This window comes from Rana temporaria, chromosome 1, assembly GCF_905171775.1.
Source record: "Rana temporaria chromosome 1, aRanTem1.1, whole genome shotgun sequence".
NCBI lineage: Eukaryota > Metazoa > Chordata > Amphibia > Anura > Ranidae > Rana > Rana temporaria.
This window is the reverse complement of record NC_053489.1, coordinates 319237097-319257830: the sequence shown is the minus strand read 5'-3', so window position 1 is coordinate 319257830 and position 20734 is coordinate 319237097. Positions and strand designations below refer to the sequence as shown.

The following is a 20734-nucleotide window of genomic DNA, read 5'->3' as shown; positions in this document are numbered from 1 at the left end:
ATCAGTTACATAGATGAGACAAACCATTTACCACTGACAGGGGTACTTAAAACAATCTTGTTTTATTTATGTAAAACCTTTTTTTCTTTCCCAGAAATTTGTTTATTGAATAATTTGCAATAAATAGGTACAACAATGACAGCAAGGTACTGTATAGTATAAAAGGAAGCAGTAATTGGCAGCGACATTCTCAGGGAATGCCTCCAAATGCAGCATAAAAAGAGAGCGAGAGAGACTTTGCAAGGTACTTACAGTATACACAATCAAATAATGTAATGCTACCTAGTCAGTGAGAACGCTTGGAGACAAGGTTGAAGAATAAAGTGGGAGACCAGGTAGGAAACTGAAAAAATAAAGTATGTCCTTTAAGGTACAGGAAAGGGGGGTGGGGTAGAAGAGAGGGGGGCATAAAAAGGACATAATTTTGCCAGGACAAGAAATCGGCATTTGGCTGAATGCAAGTCTAGATGGTTACAGGGGTAACACAAGGCTAAGGTTCCACAATATGCCAAGATGTGGTGGGATTATTAAGTTATTCAGTCAAACTCTGGCATAGATCCAACTCGCCCAAATTGTATAAAATAGTTTTGGGCAATTTTGACTGGTGTAGGTAGGTTTCACAGTTCTCACTCATGCACACAAGTAGGATTCTGAGATTTCTATTTTAATAGGTACTCCCTATGTGCATAGAAGGCAGTATAGAAAAGGAACAACTTAATAGCAGGAGGTGTCCGTATTGTCAGTAACACCAAGGAAGGATTTATGCAAAACCTTTATCCCAAAAGCAAAAAAAAAATGTTTGCTGTAACTGCTTAAAAATGGTGAGCTGGAATAAATCTGCTAGTACATCTAATATGACAATACTGCTGTCCAAAGGTGTCCCCTGTGGTCTCCATCCAGAGTGGGGCCACTCTAATACAGGAGGTGTGTAACTGGCCAGGTCACCAGGTGAAAACAGGGGAAAAAAACATTACAATTTACAAGTATAAAATCACTGAACTACAGCATCAGCATTCTTTACGACTTGGCTAAATAGTGGTGACATTTCGTTTACTTGAGTTCATGTCTTATCTGGTACATGCGAGACCAAGTAACTCGCATGAGAGTCAGGGCAAGAGCATGGACTAGCTAGCCGATACCTTTTCTGAGAGTAGTAGTTATGTCATTGTTTGATATAGGAAAACTGAACTATATTTTTTCTGTACAAACTTTCTATCAACCATGACAGTTGTAAGACTGTACCATTGCTCTTGATCTGAAGGTCTTTATGAAGTATTGGATGCAAGATTCACTTTAGTTGCTGGATGTTTTTGTTGCATGGTTTGTGTTTCGTTATAAATTAATCTGTTCTTGTTTCTTGCAGTGGAGCAAATTTTAGTACATTGGTGACGAGTCTGGGGCCAGATAACTGTGCCACCTTGCTTCATTTTGTACTGCTAGAGAGCAAAATCCTCCTCCATTCACTCCGACCAGCGGTCCTGACTGGTGTGGCTGAAGCTGTTGTGGCTGTAAGTAAACACGAACTTGAAAAATGCTGCATACTTCTGTTTCTTATACAGATATAGCTGCTGGCTGTCTCCTCACAGAGTGTTTGTCACGCCAGGAAGTGTCAAAGGTGAAAGAAAAATGCAACTTATTGTACAGTGGGGGAAATAATAATTTGATCCCCTGAAGATTTTGTAGGTTTGCCCACTTACAAAGAAATGAAGGGTCTATAATTGTTATAGGTGTATTTTAAATAAGAGACAGAATATCCACTGAAAAAACATGATACAAATGTCATAAATTGAGTTGCAGTTTAGTGAGTAAAAATAAGTATTTGATTCCCTACCAATCAACAATAATTCTGACTCTCATAGGCTGGCTACTGTATGTGCTCATATGCTACACAGATTAGGCCTGTCAATTTAAGGTAAGATAATTTTGTTATGTGTATAAAAGACACCTATCCACAGATCTTTCTTCCATTCAAACCTCACCATTATGGTCAAGACCAAAAATTATTTAAAGGACATCAGGGGAAGATTGTAGACCTGCACAAGGCTGGAATGGGCTACAAGACCATCAGCAAGAAGCTTTGTGAGAAGGAGACAACTGTTGGAGCGATTATTTGCAAATGGAAGAAATACAGAATAACCTTCAATCGCCCACAGTATAGAGATCCATGCAAGATTTCACCTCATGGGGTATGGATGATCATGAGAAAAGTGAGGGAGAATAGCCCATAACTACACAGGAAGAGCTTGTGAATGATTTCAAGGCAGTTGGGACCACAATCACCAAACCATTGGTAACACACTATGCCGCCAGGGGTTGAAATCATGCAGTGCCTGCTAGGTCCCCCTCCTCAAGAAATCACATGTACAGACCCATCTGAAGTTTGCCAATGAGCATCTAAATGATTCAGAGAAGGATTGGGAGAAAGTTCTGTGGTCAGATGAAACCAAAATAGAGCTTTTTGGCATTACCTCGACACGTGTTGGGAGGAAGAAACATGCTGACTATGACCCTAAGAACACCATCCCCACAGTCAAGCACGGAGGTGGAAATATTATGCTTTGGGGCTGTTTATCTGCTAAAGGTACAGACCGACTTTGCTGCATTGAGGGGCAAATCAATGAGGCTGTGTATTGTAAAATCTTGGATGAGAACCTTCTTCTCTCAGCCACACTGAAGATGGGTCTTTCAACATAATGACCCAAAACATACCACCAAGGGAACAAAGGAGTGGCTAAAAAAGCAGCACATTAAGGTCATGGAGTGGTCTAGCCAGTCTTCAGACCTTAATCGTATAGAAAATGAAGCTGAAAGAGTCAAGAAGTTGCCAATGGACAGCCAAGAAACCTAATGGATTTAGAGAAGATCTGTAAAGAAGAGTGGACCAAAATCCCTCCTGAGATGTGTGCAAACCTGATCACCATCTATAAGAAATGTCATGCCTCTGTGCTTGCCAACAAGGATTTCTCCATTAAGTACCAAATTATGTTTTGCTTGGGGATCAAATACTTATTTTACACACTGAACTGCAACTCCATTTCGAACATTTGTATTGTGTGTTTTTTCTGGATTTATGGTTGATATTCTGTCTCTATCATAAAATACACCTATGATAAACATTATAGACCCTTCATTTCTTTGTAAGTGGGCAAATTTACAAAATCTGCAGGGGATCAAATAATTTCCCCACTGTACAAGGAAGGTACTTGCACACCAAGCAGACTGTTTTATACTTCTAGATTATGCATTTGATCTGTGGTGACAGGGTCACTTTTTAAAGCTGAAGTTTAGCATTTATAATATATATATTTTTCTTTCTTTACAGACACTGCTAACTTTAATAAAGGATGTCCAATGTTCTGCAGGCAGCTAGATTCTGGACACTGCAGGTGTGCCCCATCCTCCTCCTCCTGTGGCTGGACTTCTGGCGTGTAGGGGGTTAATAGCTTTTTTGAAAAGGTTCCTGTGGATTGCTTTGACTGCCTGTAAGACGCCTTTCACACTGCAGCGCCGTGCTGTTAGCGCTAATTCATATTCGTAGCGCTCCCAACACGCCCCAAAGATGCTTTTTGCAGGACTTTTTCTAACGTTGCCCAAGCGCACTGCCCCAGCGTGAAAGCACACATTGCAGAGAATAGGAGGCAGTTTACAGACACTATTTCTAGCGCTAAAACGTCTGAAAACTGCCTCTGTGTGAAAGGGGTCTAACTGTGAATGGGGAAGGGAATCCTGTGATTCTTCAGATTATGTTACAGACAAAGTAATCAAAGAACTTTTCTCAATGGACAAGGAGGAGGTGGGTCCTTTTTTTTTTTTTTTTTTTTTTTTTTTCAGCATCTCAGCCCGAAGCCATTAACCCCATGTTCTCTGGAAGTTCAGCCACAGGAAGAGGACAGGGCATCCCTGCACTGAATTTTTTTCCAGGATTCAGCTGCCTGCTCGACAAGGGACATCCTTTATTAAAAGTAAGCAAAACAAAACTGATTGGATGAGGTGGGTGGTGATGTCCCAATCTCCACCTCGCCCATACTGAGAGCTCTTTGCATTCCTGGAAAAAAATGCGTTCTCTAAATGATGCGCATGTTGCGTGAGCAACGTCCTGTGTTGACCAAGCAGTAGGGACCTGGATTACTGTAGTTGGTGGTACCTACTACACTGCTTACAGTTTTCACACAAGTCTGTCAGATATGGCATATGCATACTTTGGTCTAAGTTTGATCAATGTAACTATCCAAAAATTCCATACCTAACCATCAACTTTAAAGTGTTTGTTAAGCCTTTCTTTAAAAAACTGCCAGCCGTTCTATTAGAGTATGGCATATAACACTATGTAAATCCTTTCTAAAAATAAGTAAATGTGCTATTTAGAACTGTCTTCAGGCCGGTCATGTGACTTGTGGCCGCTTTTCAGCCCCTATGCATGGCTACTGCAGGAGGGACAGTTATCTCCCTCTGACATCACCCGGGAAGATCACGTGACCACTCGTCTCCTCCCACAGAAGCAATTTCTCAGAGCTGTAAAGCAGCCGCTAGTCACGTGACCGGCCTGAAGACCGCTGTAAATAGCTATTTACACTGCTCATTTTTAGAAAGGATTTACAGTTTCTCAGCCCCTAATAGAGAGGCTGGCAGTGACAATTTTAGGTTTCGTATTTTCAATAATAGGGGCGGAGGGGAGACAGAGACATGTAGGTGTCTGATAGGCAAGAAGGGGGGGGGGTGAGGAGGGAGAGGAGAGGAGAGTAGAGAAGAGCAGCGTATGATGGAGGGACATACTTTCACCATGGTGATTAGGGCCGAGCAGCCCTGATTTTTGAGGTCAGAATAGAGAGGGCATACAGGAAGTGAGGGGGGCAGACCACACAGCACTGTGCAGTTTAATCTAAGGACCGGAATCTGTATTTTTTATTAAAATATATATGAACCCTCACCTTGTAAAACAACCCATTGAGTTTTAAAATAGAAATGAAACGATGAAATGAAATTAAAACCTCTATCTACAATATAAATACTTTTTTTTTTTTTTCTTTTGTGATCACATAAGCTAGGTTCTGTTGCATAAGGGGGGCTTCGAGTGAAGTGGGGTCGAGAAACAGCAGGACACCGATCTTCCCAGTGATTAACTGTGCAGGGGAGGGTTGTGTCAGCAGAATTATTGAACAGGCAGGCTGTGCTTCCATCACAGCCTGATGGGATGGATGTGCGCTCATGCCTAGCGTGGTCAGTTGAAATAGGAAAGCAGGGGATGTGCAGGAACAGCAGGTATTTCACTTAAAGAAAGAAATACAAAGAGAATAGGATAGATATCAATACAAGTACATGGTACAACAGATCAGGAATATGAAATATATTCTTTATGTATAGTATATGTTTTATTTTTGGAAAATAAGGATAGTGTCACTTCAAGTGGTTATAAAGGCAAAGGTTGTTTACCTTTTAATATATTCTCTGCATTAAGGTAAAAAAAAAAAACGCAACCTTTAAATAGCTGCACCCATTGTCCCATTACACCCAATATGACGAGTGTTTTTTTTGTGGTGCTGGAAACCTGTGTGTATACATTACAGGACTTTAAAGAGAACCAGCCACAAATGGATACATGTAATAGCCTGACTTTTCACTCATTCATTTTTGCTTAGGTAGCCTTATATATTGGGGATTTTTGATGTTTGTTTTTTCACTTTTTTTCTTTTTCTTTTACAGAGTAATGTCAGGGTGTGAGGCTGCCCTTTTTCCTTTCTGACAACAGACACTTAGGCTGGATTCACACCTATGCAGTTTTAGTGCTTTTTGCATTTTGCAGATTTGCACTGCAGTCCATTTAACATGGTTCCCTATGGAACACGTTCTGTAGTGCAAATCTGCAAAATTTAAAAAGCACCAAAAATGCATAGGTGTGAATCCAGCCTTAGGAAATTGTGTTTGAGAAAGGCATGAATGTAAAGGAGGGCTTTTGATAGTTTTACCTTCTTCCAATATCTCGGATAATGAGTTTTATCTTACTTGATCTCCAAAGTCTGCCTCCAATGGGGTCTTTACAGCCTGACACCGGGCTGATATTTCAATTCTGACACTGAGAAAATACAGTTAAATAGCATATACACCTATTCCTGAGGAAGCATGCTGTATTATAACAATTTAGAAGGTGGGGATTTAGACCAAATGACCTTTTCCTGATTTATCCTCTTTAACATGTTATGCTGCTGGAACCTTAGGTTTTGACAAGCATAACATTTAGTGTGAAGATACCTGCCCATCATGCTGTTATCACATTACTGAATTTGAGTTTTCTCTAACGGCTTGTCCTGAGATATTTGTATAAAGAGCCTTGTGGAAGGTTGTCTTTTGGTGAACCTTTTATGACAAATGTTCCTAAATTCCGGCCACAATATATTCTAACACTGTTGGCTATAAAATCTTATTTTTTACTATTAAAGCTTCAGCTAATACTGACTGTGAATGCTAGGTTATGCCTATCTGAGCTAGTCTAGCACCATTTTGGTCAGAAATGTTCATTTGTGTGCCCTTTATGTTCATATGCATTTAGTTACAATGCCATTTAGGTTTAGAAGTATAGCTGCCTGTATAGAAATGACATATTCATAATTTTGTCTCCTAGATGATCTTCCCTTTCCAGTGGCAGTGCCCATATGTTCCCTTGTGCCCCTTATCTCTGGCAGGAGTACTTAGTGCTCCTATCCCATTTATTGTTGGAGTGGATTCTCGGTATTTTGATTTATATGACCCACCCCAGGATGTTGTGTGCATTGATTTGGACACAAGCATGGTCTACACGTAAGTTTTTGAAGTAAAGTCACATGTTTATTTTTATATATACTCACACAAACGCAGTACTATGCAAATTTTTAAGGCTTCATTCACATGAGCGTATAGACTTGTACCTACATGCAGTGGATTTTTGTTTATGCCCCCAGGGAATGGCAGGTGTTTGTGCAGCCAGACTTCAATGAGACACTGAGAGATGGAACAGCCAATTGGATCTCCGTCCCTGTAGTATATTTATACTGGCGTGTGTGAAGAGCTATACAGCCACTCTTTCAGCATATCATCGTTTTTTGACAGGCTGGCTGCAAGGAACATGTCTCATTCCCTGGGTACATAAACACAACTCTACAGAGGTATGGGTCTATGTAATCATGTGAATGAAGCCTTAAAGGGGTTGTAAAGGTTTGTTTTTTTATTTTCTAAATAGGTTCCTTTAAGCTAGTGCATTGTTGGTTCACTTACCTTTTCCTTCGATTTCCCTTCTAAATGTTTTTTTTTTCTTTGTTTTCTTTGTCTGAATTTCTCACTTCCTGTTCCTCCTCAGTAAGCTGTTCTGGCTGACTAAACACTGCTCGGATGATGGTGTGAAGTTTACTGAGGAGAAACAGGAAGTGAGAAATTCAGACAAAGAAAAAAAACATTTAGAAGGGAAATCGAAGGAAAAGGTAAGTGAACCAACAATGCACTAGCTTAAAGGAACCTATTTAGAAAATAAAAAATGAACCTTTACAACCCCTTTAAGCATTTGTGGTAAAATGCTGTAAAGTTAATATGCTTTCAAAAACAATGGATCTAGTTTTTATTTGTCAATTAACCTGCAAAATGAAAAAAAACGGAAATAAAAAATGAGCTTAAATTAATATCTGTTTTGTCCACCTTTTTTGTTTTTTCCATCAACTCTTCCATCTACACTTGCGCAATTTATTTATTTTGCATGCACATGGTCCAGTTTATGAGAAAAAATTATACTAACAGCTGTTAATGGAAAAAGTAGATAACACGTAGCTTAAAATACAGTCATTAAATCAAACAAAATACGCTGTGTAAGAGGAATAGGCAATATTGACAGCGGTACAAGGGTGCGTGCCTGCAGGCAACGGTGAAGCATGGTGGACATTCCTTGTAGGTTTGGGGCTGTATTATTTCTGCACAAGAAGTTGGGAATTCTGGTCAGAATGAATGGTCTCCTCAAAGCTGAAATGTACAGGCAGATACTTATTCATCATGCAGTACCATCAGGGAGGTATCTGACTGTTCCCAAATTCCCATTATGCAGCTGGACATTGACCACAAACTGCCAGCCAAAGTCCTACAGAACTATCTTAAGAAGAGGAGCAAGTAGTCCTGGAAGGGATGATATAGCCCCTACAAAGCTCTGATCTTAACATCTTGGTCTTATGCGAGAAAATCGAAGAAACTGAGGCAGCCTAAACAATTTTTGCCAAGCTGATTACATATGGTTGTAACAATATTTATAAAGGGAACAGTTTGGAAATTGAATGATCTTATCATGAAAACATATTAAAAAAAGAGAGCTCCATTTTTAAAAGTATACAACAAAGTGGTGCATGGATGGTTCAACATAACTTTGTATCCAAAATGGCTCACTGAAAATAAAAGACCAGATTAAAAACTCTGCATTACCCTGATGCACTAGCATTGTACAGAAAACCTATTTCTTTAAAACCCCACTGTGGAATAAATCTATTTTGGCACAGTGTTAGGCAATCAGAACTATAAAGCAGCAGCACCGCTCTATTGGTATTTTCTTTCAAAGTCCTAATTCAGAAGCTGCTCTGCAATAATTTCCTGTGTAGGGGATCAGACTATCATACCTGTTCTCTCCTTTGCAGGGTGACCAGTCCCCCCACCGCCCGTTTGCAGTTCATTCTGTTAGATTGCAGACTTCATCATGTTGGTGTAAAGAAACAGTGGGCTGTACTTTTGTAATGTGCGTGGTTGTATTGACATTATTGTTGGGATCCCTGTAGAGCCTGGACCGGCTCTTTGACATCATCTGAAAGCGGTCTTTAGACCGCTGTCAGCTAAATCTGGGTCACAGGGGAAGTATGGCCAAAAGAGCATTGGCCATACTTCTCCTTTAAGGCTACACCCGCATCGAACTAAGTTGTAACATATGATGTTTGACGTGTCAAAAAAAAAGGAAATTGTAATCATTAATACAACACTCAAAACATGTTTGGTACAGGCTATTTTGCAAAGGATTGTAATGTCGTGTTTTTAGGTACATTATATACAGACAGTGACCGCTTTTTTTATTTCTTTCATACCAGGGCAGAGGAAAAAAGAAATGTGACCTGGAAACAGCTTCCAAAGAAACCAGTGAAAAACCTCCTTAGTGTGTTGAAAAAAGTCCATCCTCAGCTGGTGCTTGGTAAGTATCTCCTATTGTTGCTGCTGTTCTGTTCTATAATGTGATCCTATATGCTTGAATAAACTGTAGAGTGTGGAAATGCATTACAGAATAGCAGGTTTTGAGATTTGTACATCTGTTAAGTTCACAGACAAAACCAAGAACAGAGTGCAGTTGAGATGACTCCCATTGAAGCTGACTTCTCCTGGCAAAAGAAAATGAAAGAGCTGGAGCTGGAAATTCAAGAAGCATTTCTGCGCTTCATGGCATCTATACTAAAGGGCTACAGATCTTACTTAAAGCCCATAACTGAAGCACCTTCTAAGAAGGCCACTGCAGCAAACTCCCTTTTTGACCACCAAGGTACATTTTCATTTAGACCTTTGACAACCTTTGCTATAAACGTTTAGCATCAAGGTTTTTATTTACTATTTTTGCGCATATAATATATTTTGTTTTTTATTATATTTTATGTATAGTGCATTCAGTTTAATTGAATGTATAATTTTAATATCTAACTGCATGTAAAGTAGGTTTTCCTTTTTGTTTTCAGACATGAAGAAAGTATATTTCATTATATAAAGCCCAAAACTACAATAATCCTGAGCTATCTGCATGCTGTTACAGGCTCACAGTTGCTCTGTACAGGGTTTTTTTGTTCTATAGATTAATAAGAGGCCGAAAAAGTTTGTCTGTCTTTAATATGTGAAATTCCACATGTCCCTGGTGTATGGTCATTTGACCAAAGTGAACATTGTCTATGTAGAGCCACTCACTACTGGATTGTTCCTCTAGAACAGTGTTTTTCAACCTTTTTTTGGTTGTTGTCTCGAGACACTACAGTTTTAAGGTTGGTTCATATTACTGCGTAGGCAGCATCGTATGCATTCCCGACATGCAGCCAACCCTGCTGCTCTTTAGAAGATGCACAGGGGTGCCATTAGTTCTTAATGGTATTCCCACGCTTTGGCAAACTTGTAGCTTTTCATTGTGCGCCAAATCGGTGCGACATGATTTAATATAACAGTGTTGGGGGCTCTTTCCTTTTGTTTCGGTCGGTAGGGAAGCTCTTTGAAAGGACTGCCCTACAAATAGCACGCAGCTGTACAGAGGTAAACCAAGGGCTCATTCACAGGTGAGGTTGGGGAAAGAGCAAAACCCAGTGGTTGAGTTGCATCTTTACAATCCCCTTTTAGCTGTAGAGGCAATAGCCATGGTCGTACACATGATGTGGCCGTGGCAGAAAGTATACCTTTAGTTGATAGGGGCTGCGCTGCAATTGCCCCACAATCGCATGCATTATTTTATATATACTGCGATTCTGTACTTGCCAAATATGCTGCAGAAATCTCCCTCCACTAAGTCTGGCACTGCAGCCATTTTAACTGTGGGCAGCTGAAGCTGCTGTCCATTTCCTAGATTTACACACAGAGATATATATATATATATATATATATATATATATATATATATATATATATATATATATATATATATAATTTTTTTTTATATACGTACACACACAGGGACAGACACGCACACACCCCTGCTATTTTCTCCTCTGCGGATGACTATAAATGGATCTCTGCAGTCTCCTGTTATCTCCGCCCTCATCCAGGCCCTCCTTTTGACTCTTCCTCTCTTGCTGGCGAACTCTCACAAGAAGTTAGAGAGAGAGCTGTGCATGATGTCATAAGCCGAGGCTAATGACCAGACAAGATAGAGGAAGTGAGCCGTATAAGGTATTTACTGGCAGAAAAAAAAACGTTTTAACCACTTAACCCCCGAACCATATTGCTGGTCAAAGACCAGAGCACTTTTTGCGATTCGGCACTGCGTCGCTTTAACTGACAATTGCGCGGTTGTGCGACGTGGCTCCCAAACAAAATTGGCAACCTTTTTTTCCCTACAGCTCTACAGCTTTCTTTTGGTGGTATTTGATCATCTCTGCCATTTTTAGCTTTTGCGCTATAAACAAAAATAGAGCGACCGTTTTGAAAAAATATATTTTTTTACTTTTTTCTATAATAAATATCCCCCAAAAATATATATAAAAAACATTTTTTTTCCTCAGTTTAGGCCGATATGTATTCTTCTACATATTTTTTGTAAACAAAAAATCGCAATAAGCTTTTATTGATTGGTTTGTGCAAAAGTTATAGCGTTTACAAAATAGGGGGTATTTTTATGGCATTTTTATTTTTTATTTTTTTTACTAGTAATGGCGGCGATCAGCGTCTTTTTTTTTTTTTTTTTCGGTACTGCGACATTATGGCGGACACTTCGGACACTTTTGACACATTTTTGGGACCATTGGCATTTTTATAGCGATCAGTGCTATAAAAATGCATTGGATTACTATAAAAATGCCATTGAAAGTGAAGGGGTTAACACTAGGGAAGGTGTTAAGTATGTTCCCTGGGTGTGTTCTATCTGTAGGGGGGCTGGACTGACATGGGGAAATGACTGATCTTTTGTTCATACATTGTATGAATAGAAGAACAGCATTTCTCTCCCTGACAGGACCGGGAGCTGTGTATTTACACACACAGCTCCCGGTTCCCGCTCTGTAACGAGCGATCGCGTGTGCCCGGCGGCGATCGCGCCCGCCGGGCATTTGCACAGGAGTCAAGGGGGGCGCGTGTGCGCCCCTCGTGGCCTGCGCGAGAGCCGACGTATAGCTACGGGCTCTCGCGCAGGGGAGCCGACCTGCCGCCGTAAAACGACGATGGTCGGCAACCAGTTAATATCCAAAGTTAAAACAACAAGGTAAGAATATTTAATAGATGGAAAGTTTAAAAAATGACCGAAGAGCCGGTTTAAACACATCAGAAAAATTAGCAGAGTATGGATCGCTTTTCTGAGGATCGGAAGTCCTTGTCACTATTGTGAATGACCCCTCGCGATTTTGATCGTGCAGGATTAGGTTAGTACAGCAGCTCCTCCTGAGCTGTCAGGTTTTTTTTGTTTGTTTTTTTGTTCAGCCCTGCTGGTAGTGTGAACCATACTTTATAGTGTCCTAGCTGTTTGGACATCTTCGATTTGCTGTTTTGTGGGAGCTGCACAGCTATTGGTATGGAATCTTCCAACCAGGCTTTTTCCAACCTAGTCTTGGCCATATAGAAGTTTTCTGACAAATGTAAGTATTTTCAATAAAATTGCAAAAAGAACAATGCAACCTACCGCCAACTCTACCATATAGATATAAATGAACAGTTGCTGCTTTTATTTAGCTGAATGGATGGAGGGGAACTGGTGTTGCAGTACACCTCACCTGTTTTTATTGAATGTTACTTTGTGAAGTTCTGCATTAATGCAAGTTATCGTTGCTGATTACAGGGTTTTTGAAAAGTAGGGATCGAGCTCACATGAAGTTCTACACACAGCTAACAAAAACTCAGATCTTTATCCGCTTTATCGAAGAGTGCAGTTTTGTCAGCGACAAGGACACCGGCCTGGCATTCTTTGATGACTGCATTGATAAGGTACAGAGAAAAAGTGATTTTGTATTTTTTTTATTTTTTTTTTTAACCACTTTCCCACCGGACCATTTGTCAGCCTTAAGACCAGAGGTGTTTTTACAATTTTCCACTGCGCTGCTTTAACTGGCAATTGCGCGGCCATACAATGTTGTACCCAAACAAAATTTGCGTCCTTTTTTTCCCACAAATAGAGCTTTCTTTTGATGGTATTTGATTGCCTCTGCGATTTTTAATGTTTGCGATATAAACGGAAAAAGAGCGAAAATTTTGAGAAAAAATGATATTTTCTACTTTTTGTTATAAGAAAAATCGAACAAACTCAATTTTAGTCATACATTTTGGCCAAAATGTATTCAGCCACATGTCTTTAGTAAAAAAAATGCCAATAAGCGTATATTTATTGGTTTGCGCAAAAGTTATAGCATCTACAAACTAGGGTACATTTTCTGGAATTTACACAGCTTTTATTTTATGACTGCCTATCTCAATTCTTGAGGTGCCAAAATAGCAGGGAAGTACAAAACCCCCCCAAATGACCCCATTTTGGAAAGTAGACACCCCAAGGAACCTGCTGAAAGGCATGTTGAGTCCATTGAATATTTTTTTTTTTTTGTAACAAGTGATTGAATAATGACAAAAAAAAAAAAAAAAAAAAGAAATTACAAAAAGTTGTAACTAAATGATATATTGCTCACACATGCCATAGTTATATGTGGAATTGCACCCCAAAATACATTCTCCTGCTTCTCCTGAGTACGGGGATACCACATGTGTGGGACTTTTTGCGAGTCTAGCCGCGTACGGGACCCCGAAAACCAAGCATCGCCTTCAGGATTTCTAAGGGCGCAAATTTTTTATTTCACTCCTCACTACCTATCACAGTTTTGAAGGCCATAAAATGCCCAAATAGCACAAACCCCCCCCAAATGACCCCATTTTGGAAAGTAGACACCCCAGGCTATTTGCTGAGAGGCATGTTGAGTCCATGGAATATTTAATATTTTGCCACAAGTTGCGGGAATATGACAATTTTTTTTTTTTTTTGCACAAAGTTGTCACTAAATGATATATTGCTCACACATGCCATGGGCATATGTGGAATTACACCCCAAAATACATTCTGCAGCTTCTCCTGAGTACGGGGATACCACATGTGTGGGACTTTTTGGGAGCCTAGCCGCGTACGGGACCCCGAAAACCAAGCACGGCCTTCAGGATTTCTAAGGGCATACATTTTTGATTTCACTCCTCACTACCGATCACTACCTATCACAGTATTGAAGGCCATAAAAGGCCAAGATGGCACACAACCCCCCCAAATGACCCCATTTTGGAAAGTAGACACCCCAAGCTATTTTCTGAGAGGCATTTTGAGTTCATGGAATATTTTATATCTTGCCACCAGTTGCTGGAATATGACAAACTTTTTTTTTTTTTTTTTTTTTTTGCACAAAGTTGTCACTAAATGATATATTGCTCACACATGCCATGGTTATATGTGGAATAGCACCCCAAAATACATTCTGCTGCTTCTCCTGAGTACGGGGATACCACATGTGTGGGACTTTTCGGGAGCCTAGCCGCGTACGGGGCCCCGAAAACCAAGCACCGCCTTCAGGATTTCTAAGGGCGCAAATTTTTGATTTCACTCCTCGCTGCCTATCACAGTTTCGGAGGCCATGGAATTCCCAGATGGCACACAACCCCCCCAAATGACCCCATTTTGGAAAGTAGACACCCCAAGCTATTTGCTGAGAGGCATGGTGAGTATTTTACAGCGCTCATTTATTTTTGAAAATGAAGAAAGATATATATATATATTTTTTTTTTCTTTTTTCAATTTTCAAATCTTTGTGACAAAAAGCAAGATCTGCAAAATACTCAACATACCTCTCAGCAAATAGCTTGGGGTGTCTACTTTCCAAAATGGGGTCATTTGGGGGCGTTTTGTGCCATCTGGGCATTCCATGGCCTCCGAAACTGTGATAGGTAGTGAGGAGTGAAATCAAAAATTTACACCCTTAGAAAGCCTGAAGGTGGTGATTGGTTTTTGGGGTCCCGTACGCGGCTAGGCTCCCAAAAAGTCTCACACATGTGGTATCCCCGTACTCAGGAGAAGCAGCAGAATGTATTTTGGGGTGTAATTCCACATATGCCCATGGCATGTTTGAGCAATATATCATTTAGTGACAACTTTGTGCAAAAAAAATAAAATAATAATAATTCTCTTTCCTACAACTTGTGTCAAAATATAAAATATTCCATGGACTCGAGATGCCTCTCAGCAAATAGCTTGGGGTGTCTACTTTCCAAAATGGGGTCATTTGGGGGGGTTTTGAACTGTCCTGGCATTTTATGAACAACATTTAGAAGCTTATGTCACACATTACCCACTCTTCTAACCACTTGAAGAAAAAGCCCTTTCTGACACTGTTTGTTTACATAAAAACATATTATTTTTTTGCAAGAAAGTTAAGTTGAACCCCCAAACATTATATATTTTAAAGCAAAGGCCCTACAGATTAAAATGGTGGGTGTTGCATTTTTTTTTACGTCGCAGTATTTGCGCAGCGATTTTTCAAATGCATTTTTTTGGGCAAAAATACATATTTTTTTATTTTAATGCACTAAAACACACTATATTGCCCAAATGTTTGATGAAATAAAAAAGATGATCTTAGGCCGAGTACATAGATACCAAACACGACATGCTTTAAAATTGCGCACAAATGCGCAGTGGCGACAAACTACATACATTTTTAAAAGCCTTTAAAAGCCTCTACGGGTTACCACATTAGATTTACAGAGGAGGTCTACTGCTAAAATTACTGCCCTCGATCTGACCTTCGCGGTGATACCTCACATGCATGGTACAATTGCTGTTTACATATGACGCCAAACCGACGCTTGCGTTCGCCTTTGCGCAAGAGCAGGGGGGGACAGGGGTGCTTTTTTTTTTTTTTTTTTTTTTTTTTTATTATTATTTAATTTGCTTTTTTAATTTTATTTTAAACTGTTCCTTACTTTTTTTTATTATTTTTATAATTTTTATTGCCATCTTAGGGCATGTAAATATCCCCTATGATAGCAATAGTTAGTGACAGGTACTCTTTTTTGAAAAAATTGGGGTCTATTAGACCCTAGATCTTTCCTCTGCCCTTAAAGCATCTGACCACACCAAGATCGGTGTGATAAAATGTTTTCCCACTTTCCCAATGGCGCAGTTTATATCCGGGGAGGGGACATACCCTCCCACTGCTTGTAAAAGCAGTTTAGAGGCTAATTAGCCGCTAGGACTGCTTTTACATGAAAGCCGACCGCTGGCTGAAAAGAATGATACCAAGATGATACCTAAACCCGCAGGCATCATTCTGGTATAACCATTCAAAGTCCAGCAACATACCATACGTTGATGGTTCTTGTTGGACATGTATTGTAATCTTTTTTTTTTTTTTCATGCAGCCTGTTGGCTGAACGAAAAAAAGATTGATCGGTGGGTATGCCCACCATTAGAATACCTCCCTTCATCCACCCACTTCTAATGATGGGCATACACGCACCATTTATATATGCCGAAGCATGGGGGCATCCTCCCGCAAAAAAGTTATGCCGCTCACACACGTATGTACGCCGCATAAAAAGTTATGGCGCATACACACGGTCGGACTTTTCCACGGGCAAGCTTCCGACGGAATTTCGACCGTATGTACGCGGCATTAGGAGCAAAATCGCTCCTCCGCCCCTAATGCCCCCATGCTTCGGCATATATGCTCTTTTTTTAACTGTGGTGGTGAAATCACCTCCCACAGTGTTGGAGTCGCGGCTTTATGTATCGTGGGAGCAAACGCTGTTGCTGTCACGCTAAATAAATCCGTGCTGCAACTGAATGGCGTACCTGCTAAGCAAATGATGGTTAAACATTATAACAAAGTAACATTACATTTTAACATTAAGATCTTACCATACCATACCTGCAAAGCAAATACCAAAAAAATAAATACAGTAAAAAATAAAAAAAAATTTAACGCAACCTGTGCCTAAAAAATATAAATGCCGAAGCATGGGGGCATCCTCCCGCATAAAAAGTTATGCCGCATACACACGGTCTAACTTTTCCATGGGCAAGCCTCCGTCGGAATTTCGACCGTATGTACGCGGCATTAGGAGCAAAATCGCTCCTCCGCCCCTGCTGCCCCCATGCTTCGGCATATATGCTTTTTTTTTAACCGTGGTGGTGAAATCACCTCCTACAGCGTTGGAGTCACAGCTTTATAAATCGTGGGAGCAAACGCTGTTGCTGTCACGCTAAATAAATCCGCGATGCAACTGAATGGCGTACCTGCTAAACAAATGATGGTTAACAATAAAACAAACATTACAGTATAACATACCATACCTGCAAAGCAAATACAATAAAACATTGTAAAAATAGAGAGAATAGATATAGAACAATAGTGAGTGGACAGTAGAGAGTGAACATAAGAGAACAATAAAGAGAGGAGAAAAATACAACCACAACTATTTTTGGATTTTTTATTTTATATTTTTTTTGTGTTTTTGTGTGAGTTTTTTTAATTTTTTTTCCACTTTTTTTCACTTTTATAAAAACTGTAAGAAAACTGTAAACTGAACCTTGCAGATTATGGTCTCTCAAAATGTGATGGCCATCACATATTCCGAGACCCTGTGTTGGTGTGCCTAGGACTGTGTGGTGCTGTACCCTACGCTAAAACTCAATTAGTGTGTGGTAGCGTTTGAAACATACACCAATGCAGAGACCAGGTTGGTCAGGACAGTCGGGACAATAAAAGCGGGTGTCACGCCTAAATCCGAGTTTGCTGCAGACACGACATCTTTTTTGGCGGGTTTTTTGGGTAGGGGTACCAGGGAGGACAAAAGGAAAATGCCTCTCATACAGCCGGCTCACTGCATTTGCGTTGGGAAGGTGGGGCACAGCACCATCTGGAAACAGAAGGGCTTCGACGATCTCTTCCTGGAATTTTAGGAAGGATCCAGTCCGTCCTGAAGCTCTGTATAGCACATGAGCGTTCAGCAAAGCCAATTGAAACAAATACACTGACACTTTTTTGTACCAGCGTTTGGACCTCCGGGCAATTAGGTACGGCGCCAACAACTGGTCATTGAGGTCCACCCCTCCCATGTTAAGGTTGTACTCGTGGATACAGAGGGGTTTCTCCACAACACCAGCCGCCGTAGGAATTTGGACTGCCGTGTCTGCGTGAAGCGTGGACAGAACGAAAACATTCCGTGAATCCCTCCACTTCACTGCTAACAAATTATTACACTGTAAGCAGGCTCTCTCCCCCCGACTAAGACGGGATTCTACAAGCCGTTGGGGGATGCCCCGGCGATTAGGTCGCACGGTGCCACATGCGCCAATTCCATAATCAAAAAGGTGACTAAAAAGTGGCACGCTTGTGTAATAATTGTCCACGTACAAGTGGTACCCCTTTCCGAATAAGGGTGACACCAATTCCCACACTATCCTACCAGCGCTCCCTATGTAATCAGGGCAATTCTCCGGCTCTACGTGACTGTCTTTTCCCTCGTAAACCATAAAGCTAGATGTATAGCCTGTTGCCCTGTCACAGAGCTTATACAACTTGACCCCGTATCTGGCACGCTTGCTGGGAAGGAATTGTTTGAGTGACAAGCGGCCAGAAAACTTAACCAGGGACTCGTCAACGCAGACAACTTGATGGGGATTATACAAGGCTGCAAACCGTTCGTTGAAGTGGTTTACGAGGGGCCGAATTTTGTAGAGCCGATCGAATTCAGGGTCTCCCCGAGGACGACAGAGTTCATTGTCACTAAAATGCATGAACCGCAAGATCTGCTCGTATCGTGTCCTGGCCATGGAGGCAGAGAAAATGGGCATATGGTGAACTGGGTGCGTGGACCAATACATCCGCAGCTCACTCTTTTTAGTAATGCCCATGATGAGGGAAAGGCCCAGAAAGATCTTAAATTCGGAAACCGTAATTGGCTTCCAATCTCTGGCAAGGGACAGCTGGGGATTAGCGGCGAAGAATTGACCAGCGTACAAATTGCTTTGGTCCACAATAGATCTATAGAGATCTTCGGTGAAAAACAGCGAATAAAAATCCAGTGACGTAAAATCAACTGTATTCACCTGAATACCATCGATTTGCCATTTTGGGCTCTAAATTTAGGGGTACAGTGGTGAGATTCACAGGCAAAAAAGCACCTGACCTGTTAGTGACCGAGTCAAGCGCTACCAAAAAAACTGTTAGCGATCGCAGAGATCAGGCCTGACTCTGCGAATGCTGCAGTTATGTGTTTTTGTGTTTTGTGTCAGTGATCGATCGATCGATACTGCACTTTGGTGGGCTGGACTGGGCGAAGGGGCTAAACGCAGGTGCTAGCAGGTATCTGGGCTGATCCCGCTAACCATGCGTTTTTGGGAACCCTAAACTGCAGGGGACGCTAGTATAGATCTGATCAGATCAAGTATCGATCCGATCAGATACTATACCACTAAAGGGAGGCGTATGGTGCGTGCGTGGGTGTTAGCGCTATTGGCCGCTGCCTGGGGCGACGCAGACCCTATCTGGCGCTAAAACCAAACTTTGATCACCCGCCGGGCGATCAGGGGGTTAAAACTTTATAGCAAAAAATATGGCGGGTGCCTTGATGCTATAAAAAATTAACTAGCTAAACTGCGTCACCCGTGACACTTATACTGTGATCACTGGTGACAGGGGGTAATGAAGGGGTTAAACCTTTATTGGGGGGGGGGTTGGGGGGGGGTCCCTAGACTTTTTAGGGCCTAAGACTGATTACCCTAACACTTATTTTTGTCACTAATGACACAAGTACAGCGATCAAAAAAAAATCTGATTGCTGTACTGGGTGACACAGTGACAGGCAGTGAATGGGTTAATTTGGGGGGTGATCGGGGGGTGAATTGTGTGCCTACGTGACCTGGTGTCAGTGTAGTGTTGTGCAACTCACGGTTAGATGCTCTCTCCCTCTCGGTCTGGAACGGAAAGACCGACACGAGGGAGAGATCAGTACTTCCCCTGCCAATGTTTACAAAACATTGCCAGGGGAAGACAACCATTGGTTAGAGCGATCACCAGGTCCAGGCCAGATTTTATTGGCCTGGACCTGGTGGTTGATCAGTTCTGCATCGAATCTGATCATCGGGAACGGCGGGGGGGCGCGCGCGCGCGCCCAATTTCCGTTCACGCGTCGGACGTCATATTACGTGATCTCGCCCAGGAGAGCCACCTTGTGGACGTATTTTGACGGTGCGGCGACGGCAAGTAGTTAATACATTTTAAAGTGTATATAAACCTAAAGGCAAAAATGTAATATATCACAGATTACAAATTTGTAAGAAAAGCCCAACTACCGCTATTAAATATGTTTCTTCTTTCTTCAGTCTAAGTTTTATAAAAAGATCTGTATAGTTACCTATTTTTAATCTGATGTGGTCCAGTCGTTTAATCCTGCAGCTCCAGCTCCCCTGTGTCAGACAGGCAAGGTAATGAGTCTATCAGTGACTGGAAATTTCCAGCCATTTTTGAGCACTCAGGGTCACATGACCGGAGAGGATTAAAAATAGGCAAGTATGCAGATTTTTTTTGTTCAGTGTAGGAGAGGGAGGGAACATTTTTAAGAATAGATGTAGTTAAGGCTTTCTTCCACTTCTTTTTTTTTTTTCCCCTTTATTTTGACCTGGTGATCTGGCCAGCACATCTGTTAACGCAGAGCTCCACCAAAATATGGAAACTCTGCTTATCTGCCCCCCCCTCCAGTGCCACATTTGGCACCTTTCAGAGGGGGGGGAGCAGATACCTGTCAAACAGGTACTCGCTCTCACTTCTCTGTAAGGGTGCTGCAGCGACCTAAGTCGTTTACTGCCCCTCCTTCCGGGAGACACACACTGGTCCCAGAAGGCAGCGGGACCAATCCTAAAGCCCAGTGCGACTCTCCCATGCGCAGGAGAAAACAGGCTGTGAAGCTGCAAGGCTTGACTTCCTTTTTCCCTTAGTAAGAATGCTGGCGTCTACATCCGAAGCCGATGGATGGGTCAGCTGCAGGTGCC

General features: G+C 41.3%; 1 protein-coding gene across 3 annotated transcripts in view; it reads left to right on the top strand.

The window, feature by feature from the left end:
• Positions 1-20734, top strand: part of DENND4C (DENN domain containing 4C) — a 210200-nt gene that overhangs the window by 99707 nt on the left and 89759 nt on the right. For all 3 annotated transcript variants that reach the window (XM_040359890.1, XM_040359872.1, XM_040359881.1), the window contains exons 9-13: positions 1364-1508; positions 6617-6792; positions 9078-9178; positions 9302-9520; positions 12497-12642. In XM_040359890.1, coding sequence (XP_040215824.1) covers positions 1364-1508; positions 6617-6792; positions 9078-9178; positions 9302-9520; positions 12497-12642 — 787 coding nt within the window. The remainder of the gene's footprint in view (positions 1-1363; positions 1509-6616; positions 6793-9077; positions 9179-9301; positions 9521-12496; positions 12643-20734) is intronic.